Source organism: Oryx dammah, unplaced genomic scaffold (assembly GCF_014754425.2).
Source record: "Oryx dammah isolate SB20612 unplaced genomic scaffold, SCBI_Odam_1.1 HiC_scaffold_2, whole genome shotgun sequence".
Lineage (NCBI taxonomy): Eukaryota > Metazoa > Chordata > Mammalia > Artiodactyla > Bovidae > Oryx > Oryx dammah.
Window position 1 is genome coordinate 111774084 of NW_024070186.1, and position 25542 is coordinate 111799625.

Below are 25542 nucleotides of genomic sequence, written 5' to 3' on the forward strand. Positions count from 1 at the left end.
GGGCTTTCTGTCCAGTCCAAATAATTCAGTTGAGTTCCTAGTTTTATTTATTTATTGGCACCATGCAGCATTGGGATCTTAGTTCCCCAACCAGGGGTTGAACCCATGCGCCCTGCAGTGGAAGCTTGAAGTCCTAACCACTGGACTGCCGGGAAAGTCCCGAGTCCCTAGTTTGGGAAGCATTTCCAGGAGGAAGGCAGTTTTGATCAGTTTTGCTTGTCTTTGACATCAGTTCATTTGATTCGTGAGTGGGGACAGCATCTAGAGGTGTTCTTCACGGAAACACAGAGGCTGAGGACATCCCCTGTGGCGTCACAGTCAGCACTGTTAGCTGTGATCATAGGCTCCACAGTCTGTTTGCATTCAAGACCTCAAAGCATCTTGTGAAGGCAATATTGACGTGGAGGAGCAGTTCTTTTGTCTCTCTCTCTGGCTATGCCAGCAGAGTTATGGGATCTTAGTTCCCTGAACAGGGATTGAATTCTAGGCCCTGGAAGTGAAAGCACAGAGTCTTAACCACTGGACTGCCAGAGAATTCCCCCAGGAGCAGTTCTGAAAGACAGCAGTTATAAAAAGTAGAAATCACTGATGCCCACCTATCCCTGCATCTCACAGGTATTGGTGTTTTGTTTTTTCTGTGTTATCACTTAATCAGTATGTCTCATGCAGTAATCTTAACTTTACATTTTTTTCCCAATCATGTTTTATTCTGATCTAGACTTTTCAGCAGGAAGGGTTTGGAATAAGGAGACTGTTGAAAATTTAGCTAAGCTTCTCCATGCTATTGTGTCTCAACATCATTTTGTTTGGCCAAGGGGCCAGCAGTGACCTTAAACTGACAGTAGTCCCCTTAGGTCAACCCATGCCCTAGATGGCAGCTCACAGAATCACAAGGAAATGTAAGTTCCTGATATGACTTCCTCAAAGGCCCTTGCAATCAACAATCTCCCCTGCCTCCCAGTGCCTTCTTCTTACACCCTCTTCAGTTCAATGTCTCTGCTTTTCAATATGCAGAACTATTTACAAGAGCCAAGACTGGAAACAACCTGTCAGTTGAGAGATGAATGGATAAAGAAGATGTAGTTTATATATACAATGGAGTATTACTTAGTCATAAAAAGAACAAAATAATGCCATCTGCAGCTACACAGATGGACCTAGAGATTATTATACTAAGTGAACAAGTCAGAAAGGGAAAAACAAATACCATATCATAACACTTATATGTAGAATCTAAAACATAAGAATGAATTCATTTACAAACAGAAGCAGACACACAGAGAAGAGACTTGTGTTTGCCAGGGTAGGGGGCAGGGGATGACTGGATTGGGAGTTTGGAAGTAGAAGATGCAAACTACTATATATAGAATGAATAAACAAGGTCCTACTATATAGCACAGGAAACTATATCCAATATCCTGTAATAAACCATAAGGGAAAATAATATGAAAAGGAATATATATATGTATGAGTGTGTATAACTGAGTCACTTTGCTGTACAGCAGTAATTAATACAACTGTAAATCAACTAGACTTTAATCAAAATAAATAAATTAAAAAATATATATACACAAAACTAAATCAATTTGCTATATACCAGAAACTAACAATACTATAAATTAACTATACTCAATTTAAAAAGAAAGAAAAAAAAAACTTTCCCTAAGTGATAAGAGTGGCCTAAACTGCTTATACAACCAATGTGATTTATGCTAAGCAACTGCCTTTCTCGTGAAAGTCTAGACTTTTGGTACATGCCAGGCAGTGCATGCCTACATGACCAGCTTCCAGTAAAAGCTTTGGGTTCTAAGGCACCAGTGAGCTTCCCTGGGAAACAACACTTGGCACATGTAACTACAACTCATTGCTGGAGGAATTAAGCACACAGTGTGTGACTCCACTAGGAAAGGACTTCTGGAAGCCTGAGATACGTCTCCTCTAGACTTGACCTAAGCACATTTTCACTTTGCTGATTTTGCTTTGTCTCTTTTCACTGTTATAAATCTTAGCTACGATTACAGCTGCGTGCTGAGCCCTGTGAGTTTTTCAGTAAGCCAGCAAACGTGGCGGTATTTTCTGGGACTGCCCAGGGCAGGAAGGAAAGACAATTCTTCAAACATGTGGCCAAAAAATTTTCCCAAAGTAAACAGATAAGTTTACCACCGAAAGAAAAACTATTCGGCCTCCATTATATGGAATTAGTCCATCTCCATTTCCTCCCCTCTCCACCGTCCCCGCCCAGTTAAGCCAATTTCCTTAAAAGTGTGAGAGAAAGATGGCTCTCCACTTTGCCTGTCCTAAAGTTCTTTTGACAAACCTAGCCCAGCAAAGGAGCCGCAGCAAATGTCAAGTCTCAGCAGCTGGGGGAGAACGGCTCTTCGTCCTGTCCTGGAAGCCAGGGCCCGAGAGGAAGCCATGCAGCACTCTGCGAGCCCAGCTGCCAGCCTGACCGGGCAGAGGTTTGGACACCTGCCTTGGGGAGATGCTGCCAGGGGCACAGGACCAAAGGGAGCTGCCCTTTTGACCCTGCTCTAACGCTCTGCCTTGCCAAGCCAGTGTTTACACAGTGTCAAGTGGCTGAGACAGCTGCAGTTTTCTAGACAGTTTGAGTGTGCTTTTTTATTTTTCTTGTATTATTGTGAAAGGAATTATCTTCTCACAGACGGTAGAACACTAGTAATGTGTGTGTTCTCATAAAGTGATCAGACATAAAGGGTGCCCAAGTGACAACGATCCTTGGCCTGCGTAAAAATGAAGTGGCTTTGCAGTGCCCTCTTTCACATTCGCTGCTTCAGGAGACAGCAGTAATGAAAAGATGGTTTTCCTTTTATGTCATTCTTCATTTATTTCCTTTTTTATTTCATTTCATTCCCTTTATTTCATTCTCCAGAGCCCCTACCTATTCATTTATTTTTAGTTCACTTTTTCTTTTTACTCTTGACAGTTAAAAGGAAGAATTATTCATTACACTGCTTTCAAGTTTGCCAAGCCAGTTTCACTCTGGAAAAGAAATGCTATGTACAGAGCTAAGCTGCTACTTTTTTTTTTTTTTTTAATACATCAATGGTTTTGAGACAGTTTTCACTTGCCAGAGAGCAGTGCTTGACTACTTGACATTGTGTGCTGTGTTCTATTTAATGCCCTGATTATCAGAATGCTCTTTTGCATGCAACATATCCTAATATCATCCATTTCCATGATTCTTATCCAGTTACACTTTGAACTGTGCAACCCTTTTGAGGTGACTCCCAAAGATACTGATTGTTGCCTAACCAAGTGCCCTAAAGCATGTATATGAAAGTACATCATGATCAATTTTTATTCTACAAAGTTGTGTAATTTACATAATGAAAACTATTTTTAAAGTATTCAACTGCTGATGCAAAAAAAATTTGAGGGAACGAAGGTATGTTTTCAGAGGTTTGCCTACTAGAATATTGGTTGTATAAATATCCAGTTATTTTGGCATTCAGCAATCATTAAGTTCTGCAGGACTTTGGCTAATGAGACTTTATGACAGTCCAAGTTTTTAGATGTTGTAAAAGTTTTTTTAAAAAACAGTACCTCACCTGTTTCACAAGAGACCTTCAGAGACAGCATGAATTTTCATCTGCCAGAGACGGGATCTTTGTGGCTTTGTCTCCAGGAGTATTTTTAATTGTATGATTTCTCAAGATCTTTTTTGATCTCTGAGCACCTATTACTCTATAAAAGATTAAACACACTATTTGTTAAAATTTACCACTTTGTAAAAAACTTTATCAGTTCAGCTCACCAGTGTGTCATACTTTAAAAAAGACTTCCTCCCAGTTATTAACTGTAATTTCACACAGTTTAAGGGTAGTGCCTCAGCACCTCCTCTTGTGTTCATAAGCCTCCCCATAAAAAGTGCTCCAGAGAAGAACTAGGGGAATTAAGACTCCTGTAAGCCTGACTTCTTCTTCTCTTTTTTTGTCACGCCAAGTAGCACGTGAGATCTTAGTTTCCAGGCCAGGGACTGAACCCGTGCCCCTGCCGTGGAAGCTTGGAGTTTTAACCACTGGATTTCCAGGGAAGTCCCTGTGAGTCTCACTTCTTAATAGGGTCAAATTTTGCAATGTAAAATAAAGAAGTGGATCACCAAACATTTAACAGAAATTGTGACAAAATACTTAAGACATTTAGAAAAATAAACTGGAAAAATTAAATTTTGAGTCAATAGACAATGGGAAGTCTTCAGAATATTAAAAAGAAAAACTTAAATAAAGCTCTAGAATAATCTCTTTTGAGGATCAATGCCATATACTATTAGCCTGAACATAGCCTTTATGAAAAGAAATATTGCAGGTATATTAAGAAGCTATAAAAAATATTCTCATCCCTTGACTAAAAAATTTCACTTCTAAGTATTCTAAGTATATAATCAGAGGTTCATACAAAGGATATTTGTTTACCATAACATTATTTTAAACAGCAATAATGTAGAACTATCTTAAGAATAGAATTTGAAGATCAGGCTAATAAATTATGACATACTCATATGATGGAATTCTTTGCAGTCAGTCATTACAAAAATCGTAGGATTTAATGACACAAGCAACTTCTCAGAATAAAATATTTGGTGACAAAACCAAAATATAATATAGTGTGATGGTCAATCTTATTTACCAACTTGGTTAACCCATGGTTCCCAGATATCTGGTCAAAAATTATTCCAGATGTTTCTTCAAAAAAAAAAATTCTGAAGAGTGTTTTTTGGATGAGATTTAAAATTAAATCAATGGACTTTGAGAAAAGCAGGCTGATCCCCATTCTGTAGGTAAGTCTCATCCCAATAGTTGATGGCCTAAATAGAACAAAAGACTGAACTTCTCAAAACAGGAGGTAATTGTGCCAGCAAACTGCCTTTAGACTTCAACTACAGTACTGCCTCCTCTGGGGTCTCCAGCCTGCGAGCCCATCCTGCAGATTTTGGACTTGCCAGCTTGCACAGTCATGTGAACCAATCCTAAAATCAATCAATCAATCTCCCTCTATAAAAAACAGTGGAAGTCACACAAAGCTATACATATGTTAAAATTTCACCAAGTTCTGTGCGTATATTGCTGGTGAAATCTGAATAAGTTCTCCAGATTATATCTATGTCATTCCTGATTTTGATATTGCCCTATAGTTATGAAAGCTGTCAATTTTGGGAAAGGTGGGGGTGAAAGGTACATGAGACCTCCATATACATTTATTTGCAGCTTCTATAATTATTCCATTGTAAAAGTAAAATGAAAAATTATTGCTACCAAGAAAAGTTCTCTAAATGGGTAGCGACTAGATCAAAATACTATTAAACTACAGGTATTCTTGGAATATAATAATAAAGATAGCATAGCCTTTCAATCTCTCTGAATCCCTACAGAAAAACCAATAGAGTAAGCTCTAAATGAAATCATCCATGGACAACTCTACAACAGATACAAGATGTCCCCCACCCCCAAGTGGAAGGGGTGAGGTCACACAACCAACTATGAGTTGTCCACACTGAAGGATACAGTTGTCCACGCTGAAGAAAGAAGGAAGTAAAAGGCCATCTGTTAGATCTAAGAATCAGAGAATCACGAAACAGTCAATAGTTCAGAAAGCACAAGAAATCGGCCTAAGAACAGTGCTATCCACAATGTTGTTGAACTGTTTTTTTAGATCTAGATTACAGATTTTCTTGGATTTTCAATATGGAGACATATTGTCTGTGAATAATAAAAAGTTACTTCTTCCTTTCCACTATTCTTTTATTTATTTATTTGTCTTACTAACACCTTCAGTAACGTAATAAACCTAAAAAGCTTGACTGGTTCTTCAAAAAGAATACTACTAATGTTTCACTCTTAGATATGATGTTTATTTAGACTTTCAGATGATCTTTATCAAGGTTCTATAATGAAAATGTTTTCTAATTGGATCACAAGTAGATAGGGCAAAATACAACTTTGGTTAAATCTGGGTAGAAGATCATGGTATATTAAAAATAACTAATTTTTTGCTACTTCTTCCATTGAGAGTTGCAGTCTAATTAACTTCCCCATGAATCTGTGCTGGTCTTACTAACATGCTTGACCCACAAAATGTAGTATAAGTGAAGTTTTGGAAAGCTTTGCCACTTCTGCCTGCAACTCTTAGGACACACACACTGGGAACCGTGAGATGTCACAGAAGTCTGACTACCCTGACTCCTACGCTAGAAAGACCACAAGGAGGCGCTCCACTTGATAGTCTCAAATGAGTCCAGTCTTCAAGCTATCTTCACCAAGGTGTCAGACACCAAGGGAAGCCACCTGGAACCCTCCAGACCAGCCCATCCACCAGGAGAGTAAATTCTGTTGACACCAGCAGAAGAGAAGACTCAATCAAGCCTTGCCCCAATTCCTGAGCAACAAAATTGAGAGAGATAATAAAACAGTTGTTTTAAACCACTACCAGGCTCCCTAGGTGTCGCTAGTGATAAAGAACAACCCACCTGCCAAAGCAGGAGACATAAGAGACAGACACAGGTTCGATCCTTAGGTCAGGAAGAGCTCCGGAGGAGGCAAGGCAACCCACTCCAGTATTCTTGCCTGGAGAATGCCATGGATAGAGGAACCTGGCAGGCTATGGTCCATAGGGTCACAAAGAGTTGGACAGGGGTGAAGAAACTTAGCACTGAACAGCAGAAACCACTACCACTTGGGACAGTCTGTCAAGCAGCAATAGATAACTGGAACACAGATATGTAAACTGTTTTTATGGTTTTACATTCTTTCATAATTTAACAAAATTGAGTCTCCTCCTCATTACTGGAATTGAGGCAATTTCCCACTGGTTAGGAAAAACAACAAAAAGTAAAGACAGGTGAGTATAGCACAGAGAATCTCAGGTTCAGCCCTAGGCCCATGCTAAGAGCAGGTCTGCATAACAAAGGTTACTAGTCTAATAGGAATGAATTAGAAAATGGGTAGATACTCCACTAAGGGCCCATCACTCAGTGATGGGTCAGCATCTTCATGCAAATCAGAAAAAAGGAACACCTTCTTTCATAGCCACAGTCTGACATGAGACTGAGATGAACAAAGTGCAGGCTGAATCTCAGCCTCCACTTCTTCCAGCTTCCTTGCACGAGGCACAATTAGTATAACCTACACGCAATACCTTTATAAAGTACAAAGAAATATTTCTATATTTGCAAATGACATCAATTCTTGTGGGCGGCAATGAACTAAGCTGATGAGGATGGAAAGATCTTAGGAATCTGTGTGAGTGGGCAGAAAGGTGGCAAATGAAGAGCACAGAGTATAAATATGAGCTGACATCCCTGCTAAGGAGAGGATCTAGGCTTGTTGCAGATTGTTCTTCAGATTGTCCCCTGAAGATAACACAGAGGCTTCCTTTGACAGCAGAAAGAGCAACTACTTGATTGAATCATTAAAATGACATTCCCCCTGAGAAGTAAAGTAGTACCACCCACTCAACTGATGCTCTGATGGAAGCTGAATAAGGGAGAAACCATTAAGAGTGGAGAAAAATTAATAGCATTAGGGCTCAGAAGAAACAAGGACTTCTATATATGAGTAGAATATGAAGGACAAATTAATCAGGTCCCAGGGAAAGGAACTGCAGTGGTGGAGGTGGTAGCAGTGAACACAGCAAGCTTGGGACTGGGAACTAGTAGCTATGATGATGGTGGTGATGGAAGCAGACAATTTCTGGTGATGGCAGCAGTTGCAGCAATTGAGTTGGTTTCCCAGCTCTACCAGTGGTCTTGACCAGCAATGTGGCACCAGACCATCAATGCTAGCAACAGGAATGGAGATAAAGCAGTAATCAGGAAACTGTCCAACAAATACTTCATTAACTCTTTACTCAGCACTGACCACACTTCAGGTATCATGTTCAGTAGATAAATGTTAACAAATAATCATTATATGCCCAGCCCCGTAATAGATGTGGGAGTACAAAGATGATTAGATTAATGGTCCCCATCCTTCACAAACTCAAAACTGAGTTATGGGGAGCACACATGAAAACAAGAGAAAAAATTGTGGCAATGTGGCAATTGTGAAGAAGAAACATAAAGTTTTGTGTAATTCAAAGTAAACAGAGAAAACAGATTCCTTTGTTCTGACACACAGCATTAGAGTAGACACTGTGTTAGGCACTATATAAAACACAAAATAAATCAGATATATATCCTGATCTGAGATACTTATAGTCCAGTTGATGAAGCAGGGCAAATACAATTCTTAAAAACAAGTAGGGAAGTGATATGTTGTAGAAAGTTCCAGAAAAGTATTTTAGGTTTTTAAAGGAAACCCTGCATATAGTAGATACTCAGTATTGTCTTAAGTAAAGCTACATTCTACCTACTCAATCTTGAATGCTACTTTCTCCTTCTTTGATGCCCTTTAACATAGTTTACTTTAAAAAATCTTTACCAAGTGCCTCTTATATTGAGTGCCTGCTCTATACTGAATATCCGCCCCCCCCCAATCATATATTGAAGCCCTAACCCCCAATGTGATAATACTGGGAGGTGGGACCTTTGAGATGTAATTAAAATTAGATGAGGTCATGGGAGTTGGTCACTGGGATTAGTGTCCTTATAAGAAGAGACACTAAAGAGCCTGCACCTTTCCCCACCTTGAGAAAAAAAAAAGAGAGAAAGAAAGGAAGCAAGGAAGGGAAGGAGGGAGAGCAAGGGCAAGAGTGAGAAAAACAGGAAGAAAAAGAAACAAAGAAGAACCAAAGAAAGAAAATCACCTGAGGACACAGCAAGAAGATTGACACCTGCAAGCCAGGAATCGAGCCCTCACCAGAAACCTAACTGGCCAGAACCTTGATCTTGGCCTTCTCAGCTTACAGAACTGTGAGAAATAAATTTCTGTTCATTAACCCAACAAATCTAGCATATTTGATTATAGCAGTCTACTACCAATAACCTCAGATATGCAAATGACACCACCCCAATGGCAGAAAGTGGACAGGAACTAAAGAGCCTCTTGATGAGGGTGAAAGAGAAGAGAGAAAAAAGCTGGCTTAAAACTCAACATTCAAAACGCTAAGATCATGGCATCTGGTCCCATTACTTCATGGCATATAGATGGGGAAACAATGGAAAGTTTCAGACTTTACTTTTTTGGGCTCCAAAATTACTGCAGATGGTGACTGCAGCTATGAAATTAAAAGACACTTGCTCCTTGGAAGAAAATCTATGCCAACCTAGACAGCATATTAAAAAGTAGAGACATTACTTTGCTGACAAAGGTCTGTAAGGTCAAAGCTATGGTTTTTCCAGTAGTCATGTATGGATGTGAGAGTTGGACCATAAAGAAGGCTGTAGAATTGATGCTTTCAAAATGTGGTGTGTTGGAGAAGGCTCTTAAGAGTCCCATGGACTGAAAGGAGATCAAACCAGTCAATCTTAACAGAAATCAACCCTGAATATTCATTGGAAGGACTGATGCTGAAGCTGAAGCTCCAATACTTTGGGCACCTGATGTGAAGAGCCAACTCATTAGAAAAGACCCTGATGCTGGGAAAGATTGAAAACAGGAGGAGAAGGGGCTGACAGACGATGAGATGGTTGGATGGTAGCACCGATGCGATGGACATGAGTTTGAGCAAACTCTGGGAGATGGTGAAGGACAGGGAAGCCTGGCGTGCTGCAGTTCATGGGGTTCCAAAGAGTCAGACACAACTGAGTGACTGAACAACAAGCCATCCCTGCCAGACTAACGTCCTTCTCATCCAAAATTCACATCCTTGTCACATGCAAAATACATGAATTCCATCCCAACAGGCCCCAAAGTTAACTTATTCCAGCATCCACTCAGAAATCTAAGGTCCAAAGTTTCACTTAAATATCATATAAATCAGGTATGGGTGGGTCTTGAGACATGATTCATCCTGAGGCAAAAATTCCTCTCCAGTTGTGAACCTGGAAAACCAGACATGTTACATGCTTCCAAAATATAAATGGCCCTTGAACAAAAGAGTTCTGAACTGTGAAGGTCCACTCACACATGGATTTTTTTCAATAAATATGTGTAACACTATGGTGCTTCCCTGATAGCTCACCTGCAACGAATCCGCCTGCAATGCAGGAATCCCAGTTCAATTCCTGGGTTGGAAAGATCCCCTGGAGAAGGGACAGGCTACCTACTCCAGTATTCTTGGGCTTCCCTGATGGCTCAGATAGTAAAGAATTTGCTTGCAATGCAAGAGACCTGGGTTTGATTCCTGGGATGGGAAGATCCCCTGGAGGAGGGCATGGCAATCCACTCCAGTATTCTTGCCTAGAGAATCCCTTTGGACAGAGACTGCCCAGCTACAGTCCACAGGGTCTCAAAGAGTCAGATATGACTGAGTGACTAAGCACAGCACAACTCTTCAGAGGTAACTGAGTCTCTGGATGCAGGACCACACACATGGAGGAAGAGCCAACAGTAAAGTCATATTCAGATGTTCAACTGTACAGGGTGCGGGCAGCACCTCTAACCCCCCCCCCCCACTGTTCAAGGGTGAAGTGTACAATGACAGGCATATTACAGATATGCCCATTCCAAAAGGGAAAAAATAGGAAAGAAGGGCTGATATAGCAAGTACAAATTTAGCAAAGCAAATTGCATTAGATCTTAAAGCTCACTAATAACCCTCTTTGGTTTGATACTCTGCCCTCCAGGCCCACAGGGGTGGCAGTGTCGCCTCCACAGCCTGGAGTAAAAGGTGGCCCTGCTCATGCAGCTCTCTGCAAAGGGTGGTCCTGTCTCTAAGGCACTGGGCAGACAGGTCCTGGTGGCCCTGCCCCCTGGATGTGTGGTAGGAGTAGTAGCCCTGCCATCTGAACAGCCCTTAGCATTCTTCCTTTTTCCTGAACATAAAGCAAGTTTACAGCTGAATAACTGTATGGTCCTATCCTGTAAAAGCCCCAAACTACTACAGCCTTCTTCATTCCATCCTATTTTGGGGGGGTCCTCTTTAGTTCCAGCTGGCAGTGTTTTTGCTGATAAAACCCTGTTTCTATTCCTGGCTTCTGCTGATATTGACAATTAAGTCCATAAGTTGTACTAATTATCCATCAAATAGTCTTTCAGCCACATCCTAAGGTTCTCTTCAGAATAAGCTTTCTTTCTCTCTCTTTCTGCAGAAGGCTCAGAATTTTCCAAATCTCCTAGTTCCTTTTTATTTAAAGTTTCTTCTTCATTTCATCTTGCTTCTCTTACATTTTACTATAAATAATAAGGACTACCCAAGGCACACCTTCAATACTTTGCTTAGAAATCTCCTCTGCTAAATATCCAATCATCACTCACACGTCTAACTTTTAAAAAACACTGGGACACAATTCAGCCAAGTTTTTTTGGACGCTTTACAAGAAGGATCTCTTTGCTCCAATTTCCAATAACCTTTCCCTCATTTCTACTTGAGATCTCACTGGAATGGCCTTTATCATTCATATTGCTATCAACATTCCATGACTATTCATGTGGAAGTTTTGCCTCCTGTTTGCCTCTTTTCTTTCTGAGCCCTCACCAGAAACACCTTTAATGTCCTCATATCTATCAACAGTTTCTTCATAGCAATCTCCGCTTTTTTCTAGCACATGCCTCAAAACTCTTTCAGCCTTTACCCATCACACAATTCCAAAGTCACTATCACATTTTTGGTATTTGTTACAGCAGTACTCTACCCTAGAACCAAAATATATAGCTATTTCATGGGGCTCTCCAGAGAAACAAAAACAGAAATGTATAAAAAGGAACAGATTCATGCAATTATAGAGGCTGAGAAGTCCCAAGATCTGCACTCAACAACCAGAAACCCGATAGACTGACAGTATAAATTCCAGTGTGAAAGCTGGCAAGTTCAAGACCCCCAAAGAGCCAATGCTTCAGTTCAAGTCCAAAAGCAGAAAAGATCAATGTTCCAGCTCAAGGGAACACTGAAGTTCCCTCTTGCACAATCAATCTTTTTTTCTATTCAGGTCTTCAACTGATTAGGGAAGGTAATCTGCTTCATTCAGTAAAATTGATTCAAATGTTAATTTCATCACCACCAACAACAGCCAAAAACCCAACCCTCTCAGAAGCACCCAGAATAATGTCTGACCATATACCTGGGCACCATATGGCCAGGTTGACGCATAAAATCAGTCATTAACACTGACTATTTTGGGGGCTCTGGAAGCAAAAGATAAACAAAGTTTCTACTGGTATGGAGCTTATGTCCTAAATAAATAATTTCAAACACTTGTGCTAAGAATGGGGACCAAAGAAACAGACAAAAGTGTGAGAAAGGAGGTGGGGGTAGGTAGAGACATTTATAGGAAGTGGAGCAATTCTGAAAGTCTAAGAGCTAGAGAATGAAATTGGAGTTACACTTTGGGAAGAAGAATCTAGTATCAAGCTACAAAGTGGCACATGGGAGAGGTACTACAAACAGGGAAGCTAATACAGCATACAGGAAAGATGAAGATAATGGAAAAAAAATAGAGGAAGAAGAGAAGAAACTATTTATTGAGCATCTACTATGTGTCAGACATACTTTTAAGTGTCTTCACATATTTGAACTGGAAGTGGCAAAGAGCACAGAAAGGAAAAAAAAAATCAAAAAGATATTACAATCAGCAAGACTTCACAGCTGATTTTATGTCTCAGTTCAGTTCAGTTCAGTCGCTCAGTCGTGTCCAACTCTTTGCGACCCCATGAATTGCAGCACGCCAGGCCTTCATTGTCTAATCACCAATTCCCGGAGTTCACTCAGACTCACGTCCATCAAGTCAGTGATGCCATCCAGCCATCTCATCCTCTGTCATCCCCTTCTCCTCCTGCCCCCAATCCCTCCCAGGATCAGGTATGTGTATATTGGAAATGGCAACCCACTCTAGAATTCTTGCCTTGAAAAGTTCATGGACAGAAGAGCCTGGCGGACTAACAGTCCATGGGGCTGCAAAGTCAGACACAACTGAGTGACTGAGCATGCACACACAAGTGTATATTGGTACATTTACTTGTACTTGGGTAGACAGGTTGGAAAAAAGAAAGGTTCAAAAATGTCTAAGGTTTCAAGTATGAGTAACCAGTAAGACAACAGAGATGTTATGAGGAAAAAAAGGATTATACAAAGGAAGAGAATGAGGAGCAAAGAGAATGTGTTATATTTTTTAAAAAATGAGACATCCAGGCAAAGCTGCTCAATAAACAGTAGGAAATTACAGGGCTAGAGGTGAAGAGATAAGTCATACCAGGAGATGTGTAGATAGAGATTATATGTAGATAACCTCTGAAGTTGAAGCAATGTACATCGGTTACTAATGCAGATAAAGAAGAGGATATATTTTTATGGATTCTCATACTTGAGGAAGATCTATAGGTGTGCTGTCCATAGTAGGCACTATTAATCACATGAAGGTACTCAAATCAACTTAAATTAAAATGAAAAATTTAGTTAGTTGTACTAAATACATTTCAAATGGCTACCATATTGGATATCAGAGATAGAAAACATTTCCAACATCACAGAAAGTTTTATTGGGCAATATGTATCTAGAGGTTTGTCAGTAAAAGAAAGAGAAGAATTTAGTCTCATGAAGAGACCAACCTAGACAGCATATTAAAAAAGCAGAGACATTATTTTTCCAAAAAAGGTCCGTCTAGTCCCTGGGACTGCAAGGAGATCCAACCAGTCCATCCTAAAGGAAATCAGTCCTGAATATTCATTGGAAGGACTGATGAAAGATGAAGCTCCAATACTTTGTTTGGTCACCTGGTGTGAAGAACTGATTTATTGGAAAAGACCCTGATGCTGGGAAAGACTGAAGGCAGGAGAAGGGGATGACAGAGGATGAGATGGTTGGATGGCATCACCGACACAATGGACATGAGTTTGAGCAAGCGTCAGGAATTGGTGATAGACAGGGAAGCCTGGTGTGTTGCAGTCCATGGTATCACAAAGTATTGGACACAACTGAGTGACTAAACTGAACTGACTCTCCTGAAAGCCAGGAAAAACAACATTTCAAATAGAGAATGACCCATGGTATCCAGTAAAAGCATATGAAAACTAAAAGCAATAACTTGTGACCTCTAAAGCAGTTTCAGACTAGTAATAAAGTTAGAAACTGCTTATAAGAGAGTTTGGATGAAATGAGTGATAAATAGGTTAAGGTAACAAGTATAAACAATTCTTCAAGTAATTTTTCAGTGAAGAAAAACAAAGAATGGAAACCTAAGGAAGAGTTGAAAGAGAATCAAGCTAGATGTATGCCTAAATCGAGCACGTCTGTGGTCTCATTAGACGGTTTGGCCATCAACCAATCAACCAACTATCCACTAACTTCACCAATCAAAAAGCCTTTCATGTGGCAATGACAATTGAAAGGATAGAATTATACAAAGTTAAAGCTATGAGAAGCTTTGTTGTTGTTTAGTCACTAAGTTGTTACCCACTCTTTTGAGACCCCATGGACTGTAACCTGCTAGGCTCATGAGTCCATGGGATTTTCCCCAGCAAGAATACTGGAGTAGGTTGTCATTTCCTCCTCCAGGGGACATTCCCAACCCCAAGAATCGAACCCACACCTCCTCCATTGCAGGAGAATTCTTTACCTCTGAGCCACCAGGAAAACCCCAAAAGAAGCTTTGAAAGTCGCCTCATCATGTCCAACTCTTTGTGACCCCATGGACTATAGCCTGCCAATCTCCTCTGTCCAACAAATTCTCCAGGCCAGAATATTGGAGTGGGTAGGTGTTCCCTTCTCCAGGGGATCTTCTCAACCCAGGGATCGAACCCAGGTCTCCTGCATTGCAGGCAGATTCTTAACCATCTGACCCACCAGGGAAGCCCAAAAGCATAGAAAGCAGGTGTCCAGTCACACCCACAGCTTAGTACCATTAAAATCTAGATTAAGAACTCAAGTGTTTTGCATCCCACACTATTAGATGCTCAGCCTCATTCAAATGCCTCCTAAGACACAGACCAGAGAAGTGAAGAGAGTTTCGTCTATTGAGTTCCTTTAATCTAGCAAGAAAATATCTGTTCACATACATAAAATTTCAATTTTAAAAAAATGAAACATTTCTTTTACTTCTCTTCTTTAAAATTTAGAGAAACAGAGAACTAAGCATTGAGTGTCTGCTATTTTGCAACATTACACTAAAAAGACCTTGCTGCTGCTACTGCTGCTAAGTCACTTCAGTCATATCCAACTCTGTGCGACCCCGTAGAAGCCAGCCCACCAGGCTCCCTCGTCCCTGGGATTCTCCTGGCAAGAACACTGGAGTGGGTTGCCATTTCCTTCTCCAATGCATGAAAGTGAAAAGTGAAAGTGAAGTTGCTCAGTCGTGTCCAACGCTTTGTGACCCCATGGACTGCAGCCTGCCAGGTTCCTCCATCCATGGGATTTTCCAGGCAAGAGTACTGGAGTTACCTTAAATACCATCTAATTAAATCTTTAACATATAACCTGTTTCCAGTATTTCACACTTAGAAATGCATGCATCAGTTCAGTGAGGTCACAAAGGTAGTGACAACTTTTACTCAGTTTCACATTATATTCAATTAGGAAATGGAACAGACTACGGAGTGGAAATTACATGTTTAACAAGGTAAAAAAGTAACAAGGACAAATTCATTTACTGATGCCAATCTTAAAAATAAAACCAACTCTTTAGATTAAATAATAGCTACTTAAATAAAATGTTTCAAGAAACTCTTAACATTGTCTTTGGAGGGAACCCGGTGGCTGGAAAACCCCGTAGAAAGGAGACTTCACGGTAACTTTTGTAACTTTTGATTGCAACTATAACAATCCACTGCCTATTACGATAAACAAGTTTCCCTTAAAAACTTTAAATGTCTTAGTGCCTACCAATAATTTGTAATTACTAGCATTCTACAATCCCAAGGCTGCAGAAAAACTGAAATTCCAAGAAAGAGTGAGTCTAACTTTGTTCTGAAAAGGCTAGGGAAAAATTACATTAACGGATCAAAGACTTACTTTTGGGGGTTGGGAATCAGGAAGTGAGAGAAGTCATTGCCTGCAACAATCACTATTTGATCAATTCTACTGCTATTATTTTTAGCTCATCTTTTTAGCCTGTTGCTAAGGAACTCTACAGCCTGAAAGCAATGTACCAATAGGAACCCTTATGAAGCAAGAGAAAAGCAATTATCCTGACTTTCAAATTAGGCCATTCAGTCTATTTTGGTACCATTTAATAAATTATCTCCCTTCAATCTTTATGCAGCCGCTATAGTCTGCACATGCATATTTTCGCGTGTCGAAAATCCTCGGTTGTACCCAAAAGCAAAATCTTCATTTGTAAATTTTTATTATGAGGGTCTGCAGATCAGTATACCTGAAATGGAGAGCCATAGTTCTGGACTCTGGTTTTCTATTAATACTTGTCTTTTATTCTTGCAAATATTCTGAATTCTAAACTTCTTGCAAGGAAAATTTTTGTATTTTTAAGAAATCTGGTGCAGAACACGGTGACAGGACTTGACAAAGCTATTAGATACATAAAGCTGAAATTTCTACTTGGGAACATGGCAGGACAGTGGGTGGATCAGAGCACTGGGGAGGGCGCGGAGGCTCCAAAGAGCGAGATGTGGGCTGGGGTGTCAAGTGAAAGCCGGTATGACACAAATACGTACAGCAAAGATGGGAACTCTGGGTCTTCTCATTTCTACCCACTCACTTCGAGAACCTCGTAACACCCAGACGTCATCGCTCTCGTAATTGGTGCAGAAGGTGAGTCGCAGGGACCCCGTTCAAGCTGTTTCAACTGGAGCCAACCTAGATTTCCACCGAGTCTGATTTCTGCCACCCGCCGTTGCCCTCAATAACCTCAAATTCTTCCAAACTAAAATCTGGCCATGGAAGAGCTAAGAAGACCGGTGATACCCGGCTATCTTCAGCTTTTGGCTCTCCTCCTACATTTTTAAAAGTCCTTCCAACCCGATGGTTTCCCGAGACACGCGCACAAACAGCCGAGCTAACTGCCGCCGGGCTCTAAGTAGCGCCAACGTGGCGGTAACAAGAAAACGAGGGTTCCAAATTCCACCAATGAACTAGGCGGCTCGGCCTACGCCCCGCCCACCACTCCTGCCAGCCAATAATCTTCAAAACTCCTGTGTTACTCCCGCCCATTCTTAGTGCAGCCTAAGAGCTCGAAGCTTCCTCTGCTCACCCGAGCACTTTAACCCGCTGTTTATGCGCCCTTCCTCCGCTTCGCTAGCTCAAAGGGCCCTCGGCCCTTCTTTACTGAAGGCGTAGGGAGCGGCATCGGCTATCACCGGAGGCCCCGGACCCCAGAAGTTAGTCTTACAATCAGCAGCGGTACGAAAGGAAAGAAAAAGGACTGCCTGGAACGTTCAGATCACGCCCAGTTTACCTTGACCCGGAAGTGATTTTCCACTCCTCTTTTCTCCCTGCCCCTCCTCCCTTTTTTGAGAAGGGAAAAGAAGGACGGCTAGGTCTGGCCCGGCATGCCTTGGGCTTCCGGTGACCTCTGGCCCTTTTCTGTCGTCCGCTCTTGCTGCCTAGCGTGCTTGTTCGCTCACTGCTTTCCTTCCCTCCCTCCCTCCCGTTTTCCTTGGGACGCTACCTGGTGACTGTGGCTCCCGCGACCAGCAAGGAGGCGGTGGCGGAGGACACTCGTTATGGCCGCCTCTAAGCCTGTGGAGGCGGCAGTGGTCGCAGCGGCTGGACCCGGTTCCGGGAGTGGGGTGGGCGGCGGCAGTGCGACTTCGGGCCCGGGCACCGGGAGCCTGCCGAGATGGCAGCTGGCGCTGGCGGTCGGGGCGCCCCTGCTGCTAGGAGCGGGTGCCCTGTACTTATGGAGCCGGCAGCGGCGGCGCCGGGAGACCGGGGCCCGAGGCGACTCCGGCGGCCTGAAGCGCAACAGTGAACGGAAGACCCCGGAGGGCAGGGCCAGTCCGGCCCCGGGCAGCGGACACCCCGATGGCCCCGGTACTCACCTGGAAATGGTGAGAAGCAGCCCCGGGCATGGAGGTAGAACCCGGCGGGTGCAGCCTTTCTTTGACGGGGTTGTGCCCCTCAAGGGGCTTCCCATCAGATGGAAGCTGCCAAGCGGCCGCGCATGGGTTTAGGGAAACTCAGTTCTGGCTGCCGTTATAGGGAATGGAGTAGCCCGAGGGCACAGGTTAGCAACATTCGTTGACAGTTTCCGTTTGGTTTCAGAAAAATATTTGCTTTTCTTCTCAGTGACACAGCGTTTATCTCTATCGTTGTGGGTAAGGGGACATTTGCTAATGCGATGATTATCTTTAGTGAAGGAAGCCGAATTCCCTTAACGATCGGTACATTGTGATATGAATTGCCTTGATCATTTCTAAGGCCTAGGACTTAGTCAGTAATAATCTTTTAATAACAAATGACTCCCTGGGTTGGGGAGTAAATACAGTGACTTGGTGGACAAGAGTAAAATGGTGTTCAGAGGTATTTATTTCATCTGTAGGAATGAGTTCTTAAACTTGGGTTAGAAGCATCTTAAATTTAGTTTTTTTAAATTTTACCTGGAAACTTAACATGACCAAGCCTGACTGCATGATACGGATTCTCTGATGTTAAGCCAAGCTTCAGAGTGCCTGATAAACTGCTCTGTATGGTTTTGTTGGAACTATTAAATCCTTCTGGTATCTGACAGCTGTTGGGGGAGATGGGAGGGAGTGGAATTGGCCTGGCTGCATTTAACAATACAGGAGTGAGCTGAGGGGGGTAGGGAGGATTTTTCTGAGTCTGAAATTGTATAATGCCAGTTACAGTTACAGAGTGAATCAGTTCAGAGGAAACTTTGGTCAGAAAACTCTGTTATATATATTTTCAAGTTATTTCCAGATTATACTGTCCAGAGTGAAGACATGTTTTTGTTAAGTGAGTGAGTGAAAGTCGGTCAGTCTGTCTGACTCTTTGCCACTTCATGGACTATACAGTCCTTGGAATTCTCCGGGCAGGAATACTGGAGTGTGGGTAGTCTTTCTCTTTTACAGGGGATGTTCCCAACCCAGGGATGGAACCCAGGTCTCCCACACTGTGGGCTGATTCTTTACCAGCTGAGCTGCAAGGGAAGCCCAAAAATGCTGGGTAGCCTATCCCTTCTCCAGAGCATCTTCCCAACCCAGGAATCCAACTGGTGTCTCCTGCATTGCATTCGAATTCTTTACCAGCTGAACTATCAGGGAAGCTCCTGATAAGTAGTCAATTTTAAAGGAAGTTCTGATGTGGAAGCAAACTACTTTAGTTTAGTGCATCCTATATATCAGGCATTGTGCTAGGCCCTGAGAGAACCAAATAGTCTTTCTAAGGGGAGAGTAGCATACTGTTTTAAAAAAAGTATAGCAAAGATGCAGTACGACTTTGCTGGAAAAAACCTATGGACTGTGAGAACCAGGAAATGTATATGTGTTTTATATTGGGGTCTCCACCAGAGTTACCTTGGAAAGTCATTTTATCTCTCAGATGTTGGTGTCATCCCTGTAAGAGAAGAGAATTAAAATATTAGATCTCTTTTATTTCAGCCCTGGGAGTGGTGATCACGGCACCATGAATTAGTCATCATTTGTCTTGTTTTCATGTTTCTGAAAGTCTCTGGCCATTTCCTATTTTGTTTGTTTTTAATCACAGAAGAACAGTGGATAAATAAAAAATACATAAAATTTCTCAGTTCTATGTGCTGTGCTGTGCTAAGTTGTGTCTGACTCTCTGCGACCTTATGGACTAAAGCTCGCCAGGCTCCTCTGTCCATGGGGATTCTCCAGCCAAGAATATTGGAGTGGGTTGCCATGCCCTCCTCCAAATTACCAAAAAAAAGCTAGGCTCTGATATTGCAGTTTCAAAAATGACGTACTCCATCTCACCTTTTTGGCATTTGATAGAATTTAGCATACTGTCAGATTTTAGATTTCCTTAAGCCGTGTTTTCAGATTTTCAGCATTGTCTAGGTCAACACTGTGATAATTTTTAAATTTTATGGCGTTTGTAGTTTTACCAGAACAATTTTTTAGTTCACATCATTGCTGCTGAAAATTAGACTTCAATATTGACTTCTTTGTATAACTTGAACTGCTTTAAAATGATTACTTCTGACCCAAAATAAAACTGAGCAAAACACTTGCACATACTGTTCTTGCAGATTTTATGGAGTTGTACCTATAATCTTACTTTGAGTTACTAGATGATACTTTAGTAAAGCAACAGTAAAAATGTCTGCCATTTTTTTAATGGAAATTTGTATTGTAACTCATGATGATCAATGTGTATTGAAAGACTTTGTTCATTTTTTTATATCCCGATCCTTAGAGTTATTATTAGACTATTTGATGACAAATGGTAATTTATTATTTATCTGTGGTTGGAGAAATTGTTTTATATTTGAATAGCACCTTTAAATTGTCAACCTCAGTGGGCTTTGTAAATAAGAGAACGTTTGTTTGAACTGACGGGAAAACTGACAGAATCCTGATGCTCAATTCTTTTCTACTTAATCAATAGTTGTAATTTTTAAGGGAATGCAGGAATGGACAAATATTGTCAGTTTAGGGCTCAGTATCAGTGAGCAGAATGGAAAATCAGTGGTTATTGTTTGTTGGCTTATGTTTGCCTTAATGTAAAACTGAACTAATTACTGGGCTCCTGTCTATTGGGTTTGTGATACTCATGTCCAAACAGACTATACCAAATTGGCTTTTTCTGGGATAGCAAATACTTGTAAAGCAAAGAAATCATATTTTTGTTTAATTAATGGGATTTCAGGATTTCACCAAAGGAAAGCATCTAATTACAGTTGATAGTGTGAGACAGAGGTAAAATATTAAATCATTTTCCACTTTGGGACATTATAAAATCTACCATGACTTGCCATTTTGTTTCAGTAATTTATTTTGAAAACTTGAGAATTAACAGATTTTTCAAAGTTCGTAAGGTTCTTTGTGAATCATCTAATCCACAGAACTTCTCAGTCTCTGGGCCTGAGTTATCATAGGGCAGCATCATATTCAGATATACACCAGCCATGGTATCTGGCTGCACAAATGTCTTACATATTTCTTTTTTCAAACAACTTGTGAATTTTTAAAATTTACTTACTACTGACTTTATAGTAGTGTTTTATCCAATTGTTCATTTGATTACTTAAAAAAGCAGTTATACCAGTTCAAGTTTTTTTTTTTTAATGTTGCACAAGAGTGAAATGTTTAGGAACCACTAATCTAAGTCAATCCTTTAAAATAGGAAGGGAGAGATGTGTGTAAACATTTTAATAGAGGTCAAACACTGATAACCTGCTGTTATCAGTCATGGTTGAAATTAAATAATTCCTACCCCAGCTCCAGTGAACTGTTTCTAATCTTTTTTTTTTTTTTTTAAATCAGGATCACCAGTGACATAAGACCACCTTTCACTCTTCATCTTACTTGATCCTTCATAGTATTTCACATTATTTTCTCTTAATTTTGTGATTTTTCTTTTGGTTTCTTGAGACACTATGTTCTCTGATTTTAGTTGGTCACTTTTGTGTCTATCACAGGCTTTCATAATGTTCCATACCTTCACTGGATGCTTATTTACCCTCCAGAAGCTTTACTTAATACTTACATGATGACCCCCTAATTTCTTGTTTATAGCTCAGACCCCTCAAAAGACCCAAATTTAAAGGAAATCTTCACCTCATTACCTTTTAAGTGTTTAACATCGGATTCTTTTGAGAATATTCCTTATCGATGTGGTTCATCTAACTAGTTTTCCAAGCCAGAAACTTGTATCTTCCCTAACTGTCTATTCTTTTCATGTTCTCCACATCCAACCTAGAAAAATATCCAGAACATTCTACTTCTTAAGTATCTGACTACTCTTCCATTCCCACTGCTATTATATCTTGACTGAATAACTGATACTCTCTTTATTGTCTTCCTCCAATCCATTTTGTCAGTAATAGAGTAAATCCTAACAGTTCCATGTTTAAAACTGTTAAGCGGTATTCTGTTCATTGCTCACAGGTAAGTTCAAATTCATCATGATTTAAGACTCTGTGGTCTTGTTCTCACTTATCTTCATCTCTTGCACTTCCTCTTGTTTCTTGCCTTTGGATGTTCTGTAACACTGTCCATTATGCCTACCTTTCTATCCTTCAGGGAGAAGGCAATGGCACCCCACTCCAGTACTCTTGCCTGGAAAATCCCATGGACAGAGGAGCCTGGTGGGCTGCAGTCCATGGGGGCGGTAAAGGACACGACTGAGCAACTTCACTTTCACTTTTCACTTTCATGCATTGGAGAAGGCAATGGCAACCCACATTTTATCCTTCAAGTCACAATATATAGGTCATTTCACCTTTTCTGAAACCCTTTTATACCTAAACATACTGTTGTGTGATTGATTACATCACACTCTGAACTGTTCTCTTCCAAAGCACTTAGCACTAGAGTACTAGAGTCGTTTATTCATGTTGCTACTAAACTTGTGAATCTGTGAAGACTGGGACTTGCTCTATCTTTGTCATTTTTCAGAACTAGCACTTAGAAGGTGTGAGTAAATGAACCAGTGAAGCGTCATTATTTGACATTTTTTTAAAAATTCACAGAAATTGAATACTTTTTCAAAATTTCCAGCTTTTCATTTGTATTCTATCCTGGGGAAATTTGTGTTAACAGTCTTAAACCTCATTTAGGCATGTTTTAAATAAATTGCTTGATTTTGTATGAACTCAAACCATAATCCTGCAGAGGTAGCATCCTTACAAGTGAAAGTGAAAGTCACTCAGTCGTGTCTGATTCTTTACGACCCCATGGACTGTAGCCCACCTGGTTCCTCTGTCATGGAATTCTCCAGGCAGGAATACTGGAATGGGTAGCCATTTCCTTCCTTCTCCAGGGGGTTTTTTCCAACTCAGGGATTGAACCCAGGTCTCCTGCAGGCAGATTCTTTACCATCTGAGCCACCAGGGAATCCCTCCTTACAAGTATATTCTTCTTAAAGAGTTCTCTGTATTATGATTTAGTAGGTGGGGTTGTAGATTTTTTACATTTCAGGACATAATCTAGAAAAGAACTTTCTTGTTATCTTTAGGTATCTTTTGTCTTAAACTTGATTTTTATAAAAGTAGCAATTGGTCAATAAAGTACTGAAAGATTGTTTCTTATGTGGTAAGTGTTCCAGACTTGATTGCTACTTTCGTAAAGCTAGGATTCAAATTTTAAAATATGCCTCTGGAATTTGGTAAACTTAAGGGAATAAAACCATTTAAAAGAAACAGTATGGAACCACCTGATGTATATTCTAACTGGATGTAAATGTGTAATTATGGTGGTAAGTTCCCTACCCACTGTTTTAGCTTTCTGTAGTTTCAGTTAACCACAGTAAACCATGATTTGAAAATGTTAAATGGAAAATTCCAGAAGTAAATAGTTCATAAATTTTAAATTGTGTGCCATTCTGAGTAGCTTTACGAAGTTTCACACAGTCCCACTTGGTCCTGCTCTGGATGTGAATCATCCCTTTGTCCAGCACATCCTGCCCCTTAGCATTCAGTTAGCTGTCAGATTGACTGTTGGACTAGTAACCTGTATTTTACTTAATAGCCCAGAGCACAAGATTAGTGATGCTGGCAATTAAGACATACCGAAGAGAAGCCATTAAAGTGCTTCTTTTCAGTAAAACGGTGAATGTTCTTGACTTAATAAGGAAAGGAAAAATAATCATATGATGAGGTTGCTAAGATATATGGTAAGAATAAATCTATTTCTGAAATTGTGAAAGAACGAGAAAGCTGTGCTAGTTTTGCTGACACAGACTGCAGAAGATATAGCTACAGTGTGTTAAGATGGAAAGGGCATTAAATTTGTATAGTGAGATATTTTGAGAAAGAGACCACATTCACATAACTTTTATTACAGCATATTGTAATTGTTCTACTTTGTTATTACTAATGAATCTCTTATTGTGCCTAATGTATAAGTTAAGCTTTATCCTTGATAGATGTATGTAGGAAAAAAAATGTATATGTAGGCTTTGGTACTATTTGCAGTTTCAGGCAGTCACTGGAGACAGGGGTCTTCGAATGTATCTCCTGCAGATTATTCTATCTCCTTACACATGGATTAATGTACCTGATTCTAGCTCATTCTTTTTACAGTGACTATGTTTCTGATCACCAGAGTGTTTTTTAAACACTTGCTAAGAATTTACAGTGATTCCTTATTGCCAAATTTATATCATTGATAATTCTAAAGGTTCTTAACTATAGCTTGAGAAAGTAGACGGAGTTGGGTAGAAAGTAACTGAAAAGCAGTACAAAGGATTCCTGGGAGTTGGGATTAAAATCCCCTATATTATAAAGAATTGGATAGTTGTATATTTTCCAGTTTAAACTTTTTCTTCCAATAAATTTAATTTCTGCTTGGTATTGGCCTCAAAGCTTGTGAAAATAATGTCTAATTATTATCTAATTACTATTATTAATGTCTAATTGTTATCTTTAGGTATCTTTTATCTTAAACTTGATTTTTATAAAAGTAGCAATTGGTCAATGAAGTATTGAAAGATTTTTTTTATGTGGTAAGTGTTCCAGACTTGATTGCTACTTTCGTAAAGCTATGTAAAGTTTTACGTGAAGTTTCGTAATCACTGTGTTTCGTGACGAGTAGAAAGCTGGTATTGATTGATAAGCTCGCATTTTGTCCTAAATTTTATCCTTGGGCCAAAATAATTTGCTTTTCTGTATTGTCCCTGTGGTAATGCCATTCTTTCTCTTCATTTTTATTAATGAAGGGAAGCAGTTAGAAAGTAATGTGGCTGTGGAGGGAGTGTGGTGAGCAGAAGGTGATAGTGAGGTTCACTGAGACATTGTTCTTCCCAGATGTGGTTTGGTTGCCTTCTGGAGTGACAGTGGATGAAAATGTGCAGTTTGGTGATTTGCCTGTGTAATTTGATCCTTGTCCACTCAGTGTCATTCAGAGCATCATTTTTTTTCCTAGTACAGTAAGGAAAGGAAATTAAGCAGGTTCTGATTTTGACCTTAGGAGACAAAAATATCTATAATAATTTTTAAAGGGAATCTATTGTAAAACTTTACTAAATGGAGGGAAATGGTAAGTGAAAGAAGTAAACAGTCTGTAAGTGTTCTTGAACGTTTGTGTTCAAAATGTCTTGGTTGGTTTTAGGTTGATTTAGACTTTGCTGTCAGGGCTTCCCTGATAGCTTTGCTGACTTTGCTATCAGGGATTCCCTGCAATGCAGGAGACCCCAGTTCGATTCCTGAGTTGGGAAGATCCTCTGGAGAAGGGCTTGGCTACCCACTCCAGTATTCTTGGGTTTCCCTTGTGGCTCAGCTGGTAAAGAATCTGCCAGCAATGTGGGAGACCTGGGTTCAATCCCTGGGTTGGGAAGATCCCCTGGAGAAGGGAAAAACTACCCACTCCAGTATTCTGGCCTGGAGAATTCCATTGGCCTATAGTCCATGGGGTCACAAAGAGACACAACTGAGCGACTTGGAAAAAAAAAAAAAAGACTTTGCTGAAATAAAA

General features: G+C 40.4%; 2 protein-coding genes across 3 annotated transcripts in view; one reads left to right on the forward strand and one right to left on the reverse strand.

Annotated features, from left to right (window-relative positions):
* Positions 1 to 17278, reverse strand: part of LNP1 (leukemia NUP98 fusion partner 1) — a 41450-nt gene extending 24172 nt beyond the window's left edge. The window contains exon 1 of one of the 2 annotated variants that reach the window (XM_040225955.1): positions 17193 to 17278. The gene's annotated coding sequence lies outside the window, so the exon portion shown is untranslated. Of the gene's footprint in view, positions 1 to 16656; positions 17168 to 17192 lie in introns of those variants that run through there. The other variant, XM_040225949.1, reaches the window with a different exon arrangement.
* The window catches only part of TOMM70 (translocase of outer mitochondrial membrane 70), a 38477-nt gene continuing 30132 nt past the window's right edge, over positions 17198 to 25542 (forward strand). The window contains exon 1 of the mRNA XM_040225941.1: positions 17198 to 17991. Within this exon, the coding sequence (XP_040081875.1) occupies positions 17665 to 17991 (327 nt within the window). The 5' untranslated portion in view covers positions 17198 to 17664. The remainder of the gene's footprint in view (positions 17992 to 25542) is intronic.